Genomic DNA, 15,724 nt, shown 5'->3' with positions numbered 1-15,724 from the left:
TATATTGTGTCCCCAAGTGTTTGCATGTCCCTTTGGTGCTCTGCTACCTGTGGGGAATCGGACCTAAGAACCCTATGTTCGTCTGACCGACTGGCAAACAGTGGCCCAAGGTCCGTCCAGTCTGTCGCCTAAAAATAGCTTCTCCTTTCTCAAACGGTTGAAAAAAGAATACATAGCCCTGGCCGGTTTGGCTCAGCGGTTAGAGTGTTGGCCTGCGGTCTGGAGAGACCCGGGTTCGGTTCCCGCTACGGGCACGTACTTCGGTTGCAGTTTGTCACCAGCCCTGGTTAGTCGTGCGGGTGGCAGCCACTTGATGTGTCCCTTTCACGTCGATGTTTCTCTCTCTCTCTCTCTCTCTCTCTCTCTCTCTCTCTCTCTCTCCCTCTCTCTCTCTCTCTCTCTCCCTCCCTCCCTCCCACTCTATCTGTACAAAAATTGGAAAAATGTCCTCGGGTGAGGATAAAAAAAAAAAAGAAAAAAGAATACATGGAAGAATATTGTGTAGCATGTGAAAATGACATGAAGTTCAAATTTTGGTGTTCATAAAGTTTTATTGGCACCCAGTCTCGGAGCGTGCTTGTGGATCCTGCCTGAGGCTGCCTGTGACGCCTCCGATAGTTACTGTCTGGTCATTTGACAGGGAGCTCTGCTGGCTCCTGTTCTGAACGAGGAGCCACGTGCAGAAACATAGCTGAAGATTAATAACTTGAGTAGACCTTTGATCAGAGAAATTACACCTACTAAATGGAAAGACATCCTGCGTTCGTGGACTGGAAAACTTAATATAGCAATTAAGACAGCACTTCTCCCTCTGGCCGGTTTGGCTCAGCAGTTGGAGTGTCATCGGCCCCCGGACCAGAGTCCCAGGTTCAATTCCAGTCAAGGGCACATAACCTCGGTTGCGGTTTGTCCCGGGCCCTGGTCGGGGTTGTGCGGGAGGCGACCAGTCGATGTGTCTCTGTCATGTCAATGTTTCTCTCTCTCTCCTCTCCTTCTCCCTCCCTTCCACTTTATCTGAAGATAAATAGAAAAATATCCTCCGGTGAAGATTGAAGATTAAGGGGAAAAAAAAAAAAAAGACAGCAGTAGTTGCCCGGCTGGTGTGGCTCAGTGCTGGAGCGTCAACCCGTGCACCAAGAGGTCGCCAGTTCGATTCCCGGTCAGGGCACGTGCCCAATGGAAGGAAGATGGAGAGAGACACATTGATCAATTGCCTCCCAAATGCACCTGACCAGAGATCAGACCCGCAAGCTGGATATGTGCCCTGACTGGAGTGGAACCAGTGACCTTTCGGTGCACAGAACACTGCTCAGGCAGCTGGGCCACACCAGCAGGGCCACCAACACAATCCTGAGAGAAAAAACAAAATTGGAGAACTCACACTTCTCAACCCAGAGCTGCAGCCATGACAACGTTGTGGTAGTGGTGGAGGGTAGACATGCAGATGAACGGAAGAGCATCGAGTCCAGTACACCCTCGTTTTGATCATCAGTTAATTTTCAACAAGACGGCCAAGTCCATTCAATGGAGAAAGAACAGTCTTTTCAACAAATGGTACCAGAACAACTGCCATCCACATGCAAAGGATGACTGTGGGCCCTGGCCTGGTAGCCAAGTTCCTTAGAGCGCGGTTCCCAGCAGGGGGCGTGCAGGAGACAGCCAATGGGTGTTTCTCTCTCACATCAATGTTTCTACCTCTCTCCCCCTCTTTCAAAAAAAGTCAAAACATTTAAAAAAGAGAGAGAATTGATGTGGGCCCACCTCACACCATACACAAAAATTAACTTAGAATTAACTTAGAACAAAGACCTCAATGTAAGAATAAAAACTATAAAAATTTTTCAACAACATAGGTGAAAATCATCATGACTTTGGACAAGATATGATATCAAAAGCACAGCAGATCAAGCCCTGGCTGGTTTGGCTCAGTGGTTAAAGTGTCAGCCTGTGGACCAAAGAGTCACAGGTTCGATTCTGGTCAAGGCCATGTTTTTTGGTTGTGATTCGGTCCCCCACCTTTGTTGGGGTCGTGTGGGAGGCAACCAATTGATGTGTTTCTCTCACATTGATGTTTCTCTCTCTCCCTCTCCCTCCCTCTCTCCTTCTCCCTCCCTCTCCCTCTCCCTCTCTCTGAAGATAAACGGAAAATTATCCTCAGGTAAGGATTTCAAAAAAACTCAGCGAATGAAAAAATGGAAATATTGGGACTTCATGAAAATTAAAAATGTGTGTGTGTCAAAGTACCCTACCAAAAAAATGAAAAGAGCCCTGGCCGGTTTGGTTCAGCAGTTGGAGGGTTGGCCTGCGTACCAGAGAGTCCCAGGTTCAGTTCCCGCTAAGGGCACGTACCAAAAAATAAAAAAATAAAATAAGTAAATAAAGGAACCCTGCTGTGAGAAGGAAGAAAGAAAGAAAGAAAGAAAGGAAGGAAGGAAGGAAGGAAGGAAGGAAGGAAGGAAGGAAGGAAGGAAGGAAGGAAGGAAGGAAGGAAGAAAGAGAAAGAAAGAATGAACCAAAGAATGGGAGAAACTATTTGCAAATTATATATCTGAGAAGGGACCAGTATCCTAAATATTTTTCAAAAAACAAACAAAACTTCTACAATTTAATATAAAAAGAAAACTCAATCATAAAATAGGCAAAGCGGCCGTGGCTGGTATGGCTTTGTTTGTTGAGTGCCCCAGTTTAATTCCCAGTCAGGGCACATACCTAGGTTGTGGGTTCAATCCCTAGTAAGGGTGCATTCGGGAGGCAACTGATTGATGTTCCTCTCTCTCCCTGAAAATTCAAACATTTTTTAAAAGAGACAAACACTTGGCTGGGATGGCTTAGTGGATTGAGAGTTGTCCCATGGACTGAGAAGTTCAGATTTGATTCCCTGTCAGGGCAAGTGCCCAGGTTTTGGGCTCAATTCCCAGTAGGGGGCATGCAGGAGGCAGCCAATCGATGTTTCTCACATCAATGTTTCTATCTCTCTCTCTAAAAAATCAATAAAAACATATTTAAAAAATAATTTAGCCCTGGCCAGTTTGGCCCGACGGTTGAGTGTTGGCATGCGGACCAGAGAGTCCCAGGTTTGGTTCCTGCTAGGGGCACATACCACAAAAAAATAATAATAATTTAAAAATTACCTCTCTCCCTCTTCCTTTCTCTCTCTGTAAAGTCAATAAAGAAAAAATAATATAAATAGGCAAAGAATTGGACTAGGTGTTTCTCCAACGAATATATACAAATGACCAGTAAATACATGAAAAGATGCTCAACATCACTACTCATTAGAGAAATGCAAATCAAAGTCAGGAAATACTAGTTCACGCCCACTAGGATGCCCAAAATAGAAAAGTCAGATAATAAGTATTGGTGAAGGTCTGGAGAAGTTGGCACACATTGCTGGTGGGAATGTACCATGGTACAGCCACTATGAAAGCAGTTTGGTGATTCCCCAAAAAGTAAAACAAGCATCAGCAATTCCATTCATGGGTATGTATCCCAAAGAATTGAAAACATATTTTCACAGAAAATCTTGTACACAAATGTGCGTAGCAGCCATGTTCACAATAGCCAAAGAGTGGAAAGGACCCAAATGTCCGGCAACTGCTGATGTAGTCTGTCCTTCCAATGGCATGTTGTTCCCCGTGAGTAACAGAGTAACAGAGCACTGATACATGTTACAATGTGGACGAACCTTGAAAACATGATGCTAAAGAAAAGAAGCCAGACACAGAAGGTCACACATTGTGTCATTCCATTGATGTGAAATGTCCAGAATAGGTCCATCTATAAAGACAGAAAATTAGAGGTTGCCTAATGCCAGAGGTCGTGGGAAAAGGGAAGTGAATGCTGTTGGGTAGAGTTTCTTTTTGGGGTGACCTGGAATTAGATGGTGGTGATGGCTGCCAAACTGTGAATACACTAAAAGCCATTAAGTTGTATACTTTTAAAAGGGTGGATTTTATACTAAATGAATTGGATCTCAATTAAAAACAAAAGGAAAAAATATTTCAACAATTTTTTTCTTTCTTGATTTTTAGAGAGAGAGGAAGGGAGAGGGAAAGAGAGATAAAAACATCGGTGAGAGAGAACATCGATTGGCCGCCTCCTGCATGTCCCCCACTAGGGATTTGGCCCACAAACTGGGTATGTGCCCTGACCAGGAATAGAACCAGCGACCTCTTAGTGCCTGGGTCGACCCTCAACCACTAAGCCACACTGGCTGGGCGGAAAAAATATTTTTCAATAATGGTCAGGACTTAAAGTGAGGAGGTGGGCATCAAGGTAAAAATGCAACAGTATGGAAAGAGAAGAGCCCGGAAATTTTCAGAAGGGACTAGAGCATGCCACGGAGATCTGGATTCTTGCCTGCAGCACTTGGGGGCGAACACAGCTCACAGGCAGTGGAGTCAGGATTACTGCCCAGGTGTTCGTCCTGTGAGCCCTCTGCTTGTAGCCTTTCTCTGAGCCCTTGAAACGTGGCTGGTCTGAATTCAGACACACTCTGCGTGTAAAATACCAGAGCTCGGTCTTTTTTTCAGATAGGAGTGGAAGGGAGGGAAGGGGAGAGAGAGAAAGAAACACCTATGTGTCTCTCTCACATCAATTGTTTGCCCCTCTCAACCGGGGCAGGGATGGGACCTGCAATCCAGGTACGGTGCCCTTGACCCAGAATTGAACTCTTGATCCTTTGGTCCGTGGGGCCTGTCACTCTAACTGCTGAGCCAAACTGGCCAGAGCAGGAGCTAGGTCTTGAAGGTTTTGTATGATAAAAATAAAATCTTAATTTCTTTGTACTCATTACATATTGAAAACAGTATTCTGAATATATTGTGTTAAATAAAATGTATTAAGATTAATTCCACCAGTTTTTTTCTTTTACTTTCTATAATGTAACTACTAAAATATGGAAAATTACATTGTGGCTAGGTATGTATTTCCAATGGACAGTGCTACTTTTGAGGATTGGGTCCCTGGTGGGGGGAGGGGTGTAAGAGGAGGTGTCAGATTAGTTTATGAAATAAAATTTCGCTGAGCATCCTTGGCTGAACAAGGCTAAAGTTGATCACACGGGGTGCTGGGGAGGGGGTGTCACTGGCACCTTCAATCCTGGAGCGAAGGAAGGCATGGCTGGCCACCTTTGCGGTGGGTGAAGAACCTTCCTCCCAAGATCCAGATGTCTGAACGCCTGTGATTAAAAAGAACAGAAAAGGGTGGGCATCTAGTGTATTTTGATTAGCTTTAGTACCTAAGCAGAACTCCAAGAAAGAGTACCTTCAAAAGCTTCATCATCTCATCTCCAAGACACTTGATGATGACGTCGCAGTCCAATTTGAGATGGGCTGGGCTGGGGTTGAAGGGGGGCCACAAATATAAACTCCAGGCCGGGAGAAATTTGGCCAAGTTCCTTCTCATACCCTTGGCGCCCGAAACAGCGCCTGGCACACAGTAGGGCGCTTCTTAAACACCCGAATGAGCGAAACTGCACCATCACGCCATCTGCAAGGCTGAATTCTCCAGGGGGCAACTCCTCCGGCGTCGGTCCGCCCCAGAGGAGTCGCAGGCCCCCAAATGGTTAACAACCACTCACTCCAGACAGGGACGTGAAATTGATTTGAAATCAATGTTAAGAATCGGTGGTTCCGATTCTGGGGACGAGCCAGACCTCGGCGTCTGGAAAGGATCTGCGTGCTTAAAAATACCCTTCGTCACCATTTTCTCCAGGTAATTTTCCATCCCTGCCCCCCCCCAGTCAAGGGGACCAAAAAAGTCATTCTGAAACCCGACCTTGCTATGCAAAAAAAAAAAAAAGGAAATTTTTTTTTTCTTTTTCTTTTTACGCTGAAGCGGCGAAATAGGAATCTGCTGGCGCTGGACGCGAAGAAGAAGAAAGGGACCCCCGCGGGCCCCCCGCGCCGCCGGGACCCCAGCCCCCCAAACTTTGCCAAGTTGCGGGCGGCGAGCGCGCGGGGCGGCGCGGGGCGCGGCCGCGGGCGGAGCCGCCCCCTGACGCCGGGCCGCCCCCTCCCGGCCCGGCCGGCCCGCTGGCTCGGCTCAAAGTTTGCGGCCGCCCCTGCGCCCGCCGATGTATGGTGATATACTGCGGCGGCGGCAGGCCGAGGGACGGCCATATTTGCCGGCGCGGCCCGGGCCTCGCGACCAAAAGTGCGCGGGAGCTCGGCGGGCGCACGGACGGGCGCACGGACGCCGGGCCCGCCTCGCCGCCGCCGCCGCCCCGCCGGCCGGGCCCCGCCGCGCCCCGCGCCCCGCCGCCCGCGGGGATGTCGTACAAGCCGAACTTGGCCGCGCACATGCCCGCCGCCTCGCTCAACGCCGGTGAGTGCGCCCCGCGCGCGCGCCGCGGCCCAAGTGCCGCCAAGTTGGGGGCCCGGCGCCCCGGCCGGGGCCCGCGAGGCCGGGGGCGACGGGCGACGGGCACCGGGTCCCGGCCCGGGGCAGCGCGGCCGCCGCCGCCGCCGCCATGATTCCGGCGCCCGCGCTGCCAAAGTTGGCGGGTGCGCCCCGCCGGCGCCGGGCCTCGGGCGGGGGCTGGGCCGGGGCCCGGGGCGCGGGCGGCCGCCGCCGTCCCCCCCACGCCGGTGGCCCAGGGCTCGCGGGGAGCGTGGCGGGCGAGGGCGGGGGGAGCTCCCTCGGCTCCTTTTTCTCCGGCTTTTGGGCGGCTCGGCGAGGGCCCCTGCCGGCGGGAGTCGGGAGCGGCCGGGCCGCGTCGGGAGCGGGGCGTGGGGTGCGGGGCCCGGGCCGCCGGTGAAGAGCAGGGGTGCAGGCCGGGGCCGGGGGGGGCTGGGCTGCAGGGGCGCACGTGCGCAAGGCCAGACCAGCCCGGGCAGCGCCGGGGGCGGCGGCGCGCCAGGTGCAGCCGCTCGGGAGGGCGCAGGGGGGCTGGGCAGGGACGGGGGTCCCCCGCGGTACAGGGGGTCGGTGGTCATTAGGGGTTCAGCTTGGTGCGTGGAAGCAGGGGTCCCCAGAATAGGGCACGCGGGAGGTCTGCTCAGGCATGCGCCGAGTGCAAGAAGTTGGAGAGGACTGGGGTGCCCCTGAGTGCCTGCGGGCGGAGTGTGTGGGTGTGGGGGGTGCATCTGAGCGGGGCTCTGCGCCTCGGAGCCCCCAAGTCTGGACCTAGAAGGCCTCCTCCAGCACAAGGGGGAGGAACCGTCCTCTTCCCTCCCCTGGGGCTGGAGCTGGGAGGTCCCAGGAAACTGCTCCAGAAGTTGTCAGGCAGCTTTAGGCTGTGCCCAGGGCCCTGGGGACGAAGGAGACTGGGAGGGTCTGTGTGAAATTGTGGAGTTAGGAGGTGACGACTCTGTCCCCTCAGCAGGGTCCTTCTGCTTTAGACACTTGGTTGGAAACAGACTTCCCCCAAAGCTGGGCACATGGGGGGGGGGGGGCAGAGACCTGGGGGGAGGGTCTGGCCTTGCTGGGCAGAAGTGCCACGCTGGCAGCCGCCTCTGGTTGGAGCCTTGTCTCCAGATGTTGGCTCCTTAACTCCAGAAATCGGAAGAGGGACCCGAAAAGCAATATAGATACTTACGTACATACATGTGTATGCGCATATATTTAACTTTTTGGATACAGATTTGGGGGTTAGAAAGGGTTAAGGTGCAGGGTGTGGATTGGGAGGGGTAGTTGAATTGGTCAAATGTGGGCTGGAGCCCCAAGAGCAAGCAGTACCATTTTCTCAGATGTTCTCACCTGCTCTGGGGTCTGCAGACCTCAGAAACGCATTGTGGCCCAGGTAGGATTGATCACTTCCTCCCTCGTCTGTCATCCTTGGGGTGGGAAGGGGGAGGGTCTTGCACCAGCCTGGACAGGTGGGGAAGCCGAGGCCTGCCCTGGGATAGTTGAGGCAGGGGCCCTAAACTGGGACCTTTGGTGCCTGGGGTCAGAGAGTGCCGGGCACCCCCTCAGGAGCCCTGAAGCCCTGTTCTGGGCGGGCGGGCACCTGTGCGCAGGTTTCCCTCTTTCTCCTGGGGTGGAATCCAGAAGTGCTGAGGACCCTGCATCTCTGGTGTTTCTGTGGGGGCCGCCCCTCCCCGTGGCGAACCCCTTTACAAAGCCCCACCTCCCCTGTCATTTGCATCCAAGATGGACTCTCCTCTGCTGCTCCTCTGGCTTCCTTGTCATCATCCCTCACGCCCTCCAGCCCTGCCTCCTGCGCACGGGTTGCCAAGCCGCGGCCTGGCCGGCGGTGGCAGTGGCGGAGTTAGACAAAGCCCCCGCCTCCCTGCCGGAGAGCCCCCCCTCCCCAGGCGCCCCAAGTGGCGGGAAGGCCGCCAGCTCCCCAGGCCCAGGCCGCTCTTTGTCTGGTGTGGGGGCGGGGAGCTGCGCCTGGCCCCAGGAGCTGCTGGCCTCTGCCAATCCCTCTCGCTCGGCCTCCCTGGTCCCCGCACACTGCGCGCATTGTCTGCGATGCTCTGCTCCAGACGCGGCGCTCACGCCCAGTCTGGTTTCTCCCTGGCCTCGTGCAGCCCGACCCTCTGGGGCTGCAGGAAGCTGTGGGCATGAGTGGAACCCGGGGCCCTTTGCCAACTCTCCAGGGCCACAGGTACCCCACCTCGGCACAGTAAGGGATGGCACTGGTACACAATGGGGTCACCTGTCCTGAGAGTGTCCTGACCCCCCGCCCCCAACCCTAACTGGGCAATTTCTCCTTCCTCCTAACTCTCTTTCACATGGTCTGTTTGTTGCAAACCATTGCCTCAAACAGATGGAGAAACTGAGGCCCAGAGAGGGAAGGGGCTTGACTAAGGTCCCACAGCCAGGTGTGGCACAGCTGGGCTGGCTCCTCAGCCAGGCCCTTGGCTGTAAGAGAAGACGGGATGGGGAGGAAGAAACCCCGTGAAAAGAGGAACGAGAGAGGAGGGCAGAGGATGCATGGGCGGTGCCAGCCCACCTCTGCCAGGGAGCGGCTGACTTCCAGATGCCTTGCGGTGCTGTGGGGCAGCCCTGCCCAGCCCCAGCCCCAGCGTTCGCATCCTGGCCCTTCTAGAGAAGTGTGTTAACTTGTAGGGGTCAGGATTGGAACTCAGTTCTGGGGCTGCAATGCCTGAGCGACCCAGACCACACTCAGTGCCCGTATCAGAAAGTTCTGCACGTTGGGGTTTGGCTGCTGTGGAGAGAGGGGGCTCGGGCAGCCGCCCTGCCCCATTCCTGAGCTCTGGCACCCCTGCGGCTGCCTTGGGAGGAGGTCACAACGTGCTGGTGGTGTGTCTCCGTCCTGGGCAGCCCATTCTGACAGAGCATCGTTATCCCAGTGTTCGAGGCTCAGAGCTGCCCGGTGTTGTGCCCAGTTGCCCGCCTGGAGGTGGCAGTATCCATGCTTCCTGATTGGGCACCCCATGCTTGAGCATAGTCCTGGGCCCTAGTGGGTAAATTGAGGACAGGCCTGAGACTGAGAGGACAGCGCTGTCCCCAGCTCCTGGACAGAGGGACAGGCTTCAAGGTGTTATGTCTCCTGTGCTCTGTGGCCTGGGGCTGGGGCCTGTTTCTCTCTCTACAGCAAGGAGCTCTAGGGCCCCTTCCAGCTCCATCAGCCTGAGCTCCTGAACTTCCTTCCTCCCTGCCCCTCCCCTTGCCCACACCAGATGAGCAGCGGTCGCTTTGGCCAGCCTGGCACCAGCTGTCCCTCCCTGGGGCCAAGTCTGCAGAGCCCGTTGTGTGTGTGTGAGACTGTTTGGCTCTGCGGGCGGCGGGCTGGGGAGAGCTGTTCCTTGGCCGGGCGTGGAGGCAGGCGGGCAGCTGCCGACGAGGGCTAGGTAAATTCTCCATGGTTACCGCTGTTTGTAATTCCGCAGGACATCCTTTACCCGCTAATGGCCACTCGGACGCCATTACGGGTCTGCATGCTTCCAGCTCCTGAGCTGGAGGGGGCTGGACAAGTCCCTGCTGCGGACCTTTCCGCCCCCGTTCAGGAGACTCCGTTCCCAGCCGGGCCCTGGCCCCGTGTGCTCCCTGGCTGCCGAGGGCCAGTGTCTGAGTATTGCAGTCCCTAAGAGGGGCCACACCCTTCCCTTCTTTGGGTGCGAGTCATCTGGGCGTGGACGCACTGTCGAGAGTCCTGTCCCCTCTTTAGGGAGGGGTGACGGCTCCGAGGGCGAGGGCTTGTCTGAGGCCGCAGAGGCCGTGATAGACGCCCGATTCCTGACCGTGCCCAGGCGCCCACCTCAGCCAGGGTTGGCTCTCAGATGTCTGTGCCCCCTCCCACCTCGGTCACCAGGTAGTGCAACAGAGGTGTGGACCAGCCCATAGGAAGTCTCAGCCCAGGTGCGGACCAGCCTCGGCGGCAGGTGGGCTGTTGTAGCTCCAGGTTATCACCCTCAGGGGAGCAAGACCCAGGAAGAGGGGACGGCGAGGGTTAGGCTGAGAATAGCAGCAGATTTCATCTTTGGTACCAGTTCAGCTGCAGGGATGGATGGGAAGGAGGTCTGGGATCGATTAGCAATGTCTGCTGCGGGGGTGGGTGTGAAGAGCAGTGGCCTGTTAGTTACATCTTACTGTCAGCCATCTGTTGTAGGCCAGGGGTCGGCCAAGGCCACACTAGCGGACAGGAGCAGGGTTCTCTGTCCTGCCAGGATGAAAGGCCACTGTTGATGGCAAGGGTCCTGGGCAGGGGGACTGTCGCAGGACCCGGAATCTTCACCTTGGGTACAGCTGGTCAAGACTGCATGGTTCCTGACTCCTCTCTCCTGCCCACTAGCTGGGAGCGTCCACCCGCCGTCCACCAGCATGGCAGCATCCTCACAGTACCGCCAGCTGCTGAGCGACTATGGGCCGCCATCTCTAGGCTACACCCAGGTACGGCAGCGGGGTGACGCGCAGCAGGCAGGGCCCCGGGTGGGGGCGGGGAGTCGGTGGGAGAAACGGTAGTAGAAATGGTGGCCCGGTACCGCAATCTGAGCTGCTTCAGGCCAAGGCCCTGGCTGGACTCACGTTGAGGATCCGGGGCATCAGAACAGAGGGGTGGCAAAGCATTTCATGGGGGTCACTGAGAGCTGGGATGGGGGTTGGGGAGCCCAAAGAAAGATGGAAGGCCCAGGAGTTATGATTCCTGTTGGGGGTCCACCACCCCTTGTATGTCCCTGGTGGGTCTTCTCAGGCCTGATTCCTGGGGGAGGCAGACCTGGCCTGGACTGGATCTGAGCTGGGTGAGGGAACGGGCCCGGTTCCGCTCCCACCCCACGAGGTTGCGGCCCCAGCGGAGAGGAGGCCAGGCCCCAGGTCTGGATGGAGTCCAGGTGAATTTGAGGCGCTGGTGGCCCCTGAGCGAGGCGTCTTGGGTTCACACCTGGTTCTACCACTTCTGAGACCGTGACCCCCACTTGCTAATCTTGCAGAGACTTGGTTTCCTTTGTCAAGTGGGGGTCACCGGGGTGGTGGGGGCATCGGGGGAGGAAACCGCTTCGGCCGCTGGGGCACCTGCCAGGGAAACACTGCCTTTGGGGGGCCCACGGTTGCCAGCTGCAAGGTTCTCTCCCGTGGCTGGAACCCGCCACATTCTGAGGTCGCCACGGGCGCCGTCCTTGGGGTGAGGTGGTGGCTCCCGGCCATGCCCCGCCAGGCCGTCCTGTCCCCGGAGGAGAAGCGGGCCCGGGCCCGCGAGCGGGACCGCCTGAAGAAGCGGCGGCGGCGGGAGCACGGGCTGCAGCGCAGCCTGGAGAGGCAGCGCATCGCCCTGGCCGCCAGGCGCTGGCGGGAGCCGCGGAAGGAGTGCGGGGCCGGCAGGCGCCGGCAGGATGCGGAGGAGCGGGGCCAGGCCAGGAGGAAGGACCGCGAGGCCCAGCAGCAGAGGCCGCGGAGGAGGGAGGAGCAGGCGAGGGCCTCGAGGGGGGATAGGGCGGCCCTGGTGCAGCCGGGGGCCGAGGGGGCGGAGGAGGAGGAGGGAGAGGCTCTCGGGAACCCAGCCTGGAGGTCTGGGTGCTGGCTCGGGGCTGCTGGTTGAGTCTGGAGAAAGGGTTTCTGTGGGTGGGCCCTGCTGGTGGGGGAGGGTGGGTGAATTTAAGCCTGTTCTGGGCTCCGTCTGGACGGCCTTGGGTGACTTTCAGTCCTGCCGGCCCGGGTGTGGCCTGTCTCGTCCCTCGCTCTGCGCCCTTAGCCCCTGGGTTATACTTGCTCATCCACCCGGGTCCTAGGAATTCTTGGTGAAGCCTGTATTGCGGCCACTGAGATGGTGGAGGTTCCTGCAGACTGCTGGGGGGGCCACCTCCCTGCTCTGTGGTTGCCCGTCAGAGGGGACGTGCCTGCCCCGGCGGAGGTGGCCACTCGGCACGGTCCTGCCCTTGCTGCCGCTGGCATGTGCTGGGGCCGACCAGGGCACTGGGTCAGCTTGGGATTTAACCCACCTGAGCCCCGCTCTCTCTGCTTCTAGGGAACCGGGAACAGCCAGGTGCCCCAGAGCAAATACGCCGAGCTGCTGGCTATCATCGAAGAGCTGGGGAAAGAAATCCGGCCCACGTACGCGGGCAGCAAGAGCGCCATGGAGAGGCTGAAGCGAGGTGCGTCGGCCGGTGGCCCGGAGCACAGGTGTTCTCCGGAGCTTGTTGGAGGGTGGGGGAAGCCACGGGCTCCGCTCTGTGACAGTCACCGCTGGATGCGGCGGCGGCAGGCGGGGTCAGCTGCTCTGGGACCGGGACTTGGGTCTGATGGGAACTTGGGTCTGATGGGAAGGGGCCTGGCTCACTCGTCTTCAGATGGCGCTTCTCAGAAGGGCGGCTGCAGCCAGTGAGCTCTGCCTCCTCCCTACTCTGCGCCTGCGGCTGCTGCAGGCCCCGGGGTGGGGTCTGTCCTGGCCCCGGGCGGGAGCAGGGATGCCTTGACGTTTGTGACGGAGCGTGATCACAGGAAGAGGTGACTGACCAGCTGATTGCAGAGGACGGGAAGGTGTTCGCCACCTCGTGCAGAGCAAGGGGGAGAAAGGGTTTCCTGTTTTAGAAGGTGGAGGTTCAGGGCTCAGTGGCCTGTGTGCGAATTTAACTTCAGGAGGGGCCTGAGGTTCTTACTTTGGGGGAAGAGGAGAGGAACGTTCTGGGCTACAGACCCGAGGCGTTCGCCGGGGGCTGCTCAAGGCCGTGAGTCTGCAGTGCCGGGCAGGGCCGGCGGAGGAGAGGCTGCTGGAAGCTGAGGCTTTGCTGGTCTGGGAAACCCTCGTGGAGCCCAGTTGCGAAGCTGGGCTGGGCAGTGACGGGCACAGGTGTGGGGAGGGGGTTGGCAGCTAGAGGCTGGAACCGAAGGGGGCTGGGCGGGGGTGGAGCTTAACCCGGATCCAACCTGGTGGTCAGGTGGGCATCGCCCACCGTCCAGGCTGTTTAGTCAGGGAGGAAGGCAGTCCTGGTGACCGGCGAGCTGGCTGCCCGGACGGAGGTCCCTGGGTCGGCACCGGCCCGAGTCTAACAGGCAGTTTGCAGGCCCCCAGAACAGCTGGTGGTTAAGTCAGCACATGGGTCTACCAGTGGCCGCTCCGGGGCACAGCCCGGGCGGGCAGCTGGTCCCAGCCAGGCGCCAGGATCCTGTGTAGCCGGGCACAGGGTCATAGTGGGCAGCAGTGAGGCAGGCGCCTTGTCGATTGGTCAGCAAATGACAGCCAGTGAGCCCAGAGGTTTTTACATTTTCGACTCATCACCTGAGGATGTGTTACTGATTTTTTTTTTTTTTTTTGAGAGAGAGGAAGGGAGAGAAACATCAATGTGAGAGTAATATCGATCAGTGGCTTCCCATTTGCACCCCGACTGGGGATGAAACCCACAACCTAGGCATGTGCCGTGATCGGGAGTCAAACCCGCAACCTTTTGGTGTAGGGGACGATGCTCCAGCCAACTGAGCCACTTGGCCAGGGTGGTTTTTTTTACCATTTTTAATGGTAAGATACCGTGTTTCTGTGACACTTGAAGATGATGGGACATTCAGATGTCTGTATCCATGAACAAAGGTTCATGGGAACACGGCCACCCCGATTCTTGTGTGACGCCTGTGGCTGCTGTCACACTGCAGCGGCAGAGCGGAGTGGTGGTGACGGTGACTGATCCCGAGAAACCTAAGCATGTGCTGTCTCGCCCTCAGCAGAAAGCGTCTTCCGAAGCTCAGAGACAGGTGTGAGCTGGGGTGTCAGTCCCATTGCCCCCTGGGAGCCTGTCTCTTAGAAGGAATAGATGCTTGGGGCCTAGTAAGATGAGACAGAGATTTCAGTAGAGACAGAAACCAATCCACCACAGAGAGACGACGTGGAGAGGGACAGACAGGACAGCCCCACGCCGGGCCCGGGGTGGCACGGCCCAGCGGGCTGACATGGGACGTAGATGCGCCCCGGCGCCTGCGGGCCAGGTGACGTCGTCAGCACCTCCTGGATCGCAGGAGAAGCCAGAGAACAGAGCCTTGAAGGTGGGGTCTCCACTGTGGTCAGGCTCACAGGGCCTGGGGCCACGCTGCCCGCCCTCTGGACGGAGCAGGGGCTAGAGCCCCGGCTGGAAGGAGCAGCCGCTGGCGGACACCTGGAGAGCAAGAGGGGTGTGTAGGGAGACCCAAGAGACTCCGCCAGGAGAGACTCCGCCAGGACAGAGGGCTTGGAGACGTGGGACAGGATTCTGTGCCTTCCAGACCGCCGGGGGCCTGAGGGCTTGGATGCGGGTCCGACTGCCCTTCCAGTGGGAGGGTTTTCTGGCAGGTTGTGAAAGGACCCACCTCCTCTCGAGTTCTCCTGGACGGTCCAGCCGGGGGGTTCGAGCCTCTGCCTCTCTTCCAGGCATCATCCACGCGCGAGGGCTGGTTCGGGAGTGCTTGGCCGAGACGGAGCGGAACGCCAGGTCCTAGCCGCCCTGTCGGCCTGGACGCTCTCCGCCTCCTTCCCAGGAGTTCCAGTCCACGTCCCCCGTCCAGACGACGCTTGTTTTCAGAATGGTAACAGCTCGGTGTCTCCTCCCCGCACCCCGGGGGTCCTTGGGCTCTGACCCCAGTCGCTGAGATGGAGAAGAGCTTTTGCAGTTGAATAGGTTTACATGTTAGTTAGGAACTACCCAGGGTGTTTTGTGTTTTTTAAGCATTGATTTAAAGGGTGCACGTCCGAGTGACCTGTCACGGCAAAGTGCAGTTTGCCTCCGAGATACCAGTATTCCTCCTCCGAGCCCATCCGTGCCCTCGGAGGGTCCTCTCCTGTCCTCCGGAGCTGAGGGACCGCCTAGCGCAGTGACCTCTGCGCTGGTGGCCGCTCCCGTCCGCCACACCAGTAGATCCTGCTTAACTTAACTTCCTTTTTGCTTAAGCGTTTGCATGACTATTAGTGCTCTGAAGTCCATTTTTAAAATGCACAAGTTATAAATACAGAAGAAAGAGCGACTCACCAAACCTCACCTCACTAGGACCTGAAATTCCTCCCGAGAATGTATGTAGATTTCATTCCGTCTGTCCTTAAGTTGATCCAAACATCTGGACGAAAATGACTAACACGGTTTGCATCTTTGTATGTATTTATTACTTGATGTAATAAAGCTTATTTTCATTAACAGTTGGTATTGAGATGCAGGTTCCTTGAGCGAGGGGGCATTTTAAAGAGCAGCTCAAGGAGAGTTGGGGGAGACCTGTCGAGGGGCACTTTCCCTCCTGACCCCGAAATGCGTGAGGACGTGATGAGCACAGCGCGCGGGGGGAAGTGTGTGCTGTGGTGGGTTTGCATTGCGATGCCTTTTAAAAATTTTTAATTTATTTTTCTTTATTGATTTGAGAGTGAGTG

General features: G+C 57.0%; 1 protein-coding gene across 1 annotated transcript; it reads left to right on the top strand.

The window, feature by feature from the left end:
• The first annotated feature begins 5,890 nt into the window (after positions 1–5,890).
• On the top strand, positions 5,891–15,709 carry CDK2AP1 (cyclin dependent kinase 2 associated protein 1). The gene is made up of 4 exons (XM_036276804.1): positions 5,891–6,327; positions 10,706–10,803; positions 12,374–12,500; positions 14,741–15,709. Exons 1-4 carry the CDS (start codon positions 6,081–6,083, stop codon positions 14,806–14,808), a joined length of 540 nt encoding a protein of 179 aa, XP_036132697.1. The 5' UTR covers positions 5,891–6,080; the 3' UTR covers positions 14,809–15,709.
• Positions 15,710–15,724: the final 15 nt, after the last annotated feature.

Source organism: Molossus molossus, unplaced genomic scaffold (genome assembly GCF_014108415.1).
Source record: "Molossus molossus isolate mMolMol1 unplaced genomic scaffold, mMolMol1.p scaffold_m16_p_22, whole genome shotgun sequence".
NCBI classification, from domain to species: Eukaryota; Metazoa; Chordata; class Mammalia; order Chiroptera; family Molossidae; genus Molossus; species Molossus molossus.
The sequence above is the reverse complement of the archived record's forward strand: the minus strand, read 5'-3'. Positions and strand labels throughout refer to the sequence as shown.

Bases quoted from the DNA above. Each gene is read 5' to 3' on its own strand.
- CDK2AP1 (XM_036276804.1), top strand. From the start codon at position 6,081: ATGGTGATATACTGCGGCGGCGGCAGGCCGAGGGACGGCCATATTTGC. The intron at 6,328-10,705 runs GTGAGTGCGCCC...CCTGCCCACTAG, and splicing joins CGCCGCCTCGCTCAACGCCG to CTGGGAGCGTCCACCCGCCG. The intron at 12,501-14,740 runs GTGCGTCGGCCG...CCTCTCTTCCAG, and splicing joins CATGGAGAGGCTGAAGCGAG to GCATCATCCACGCGCGAGGG.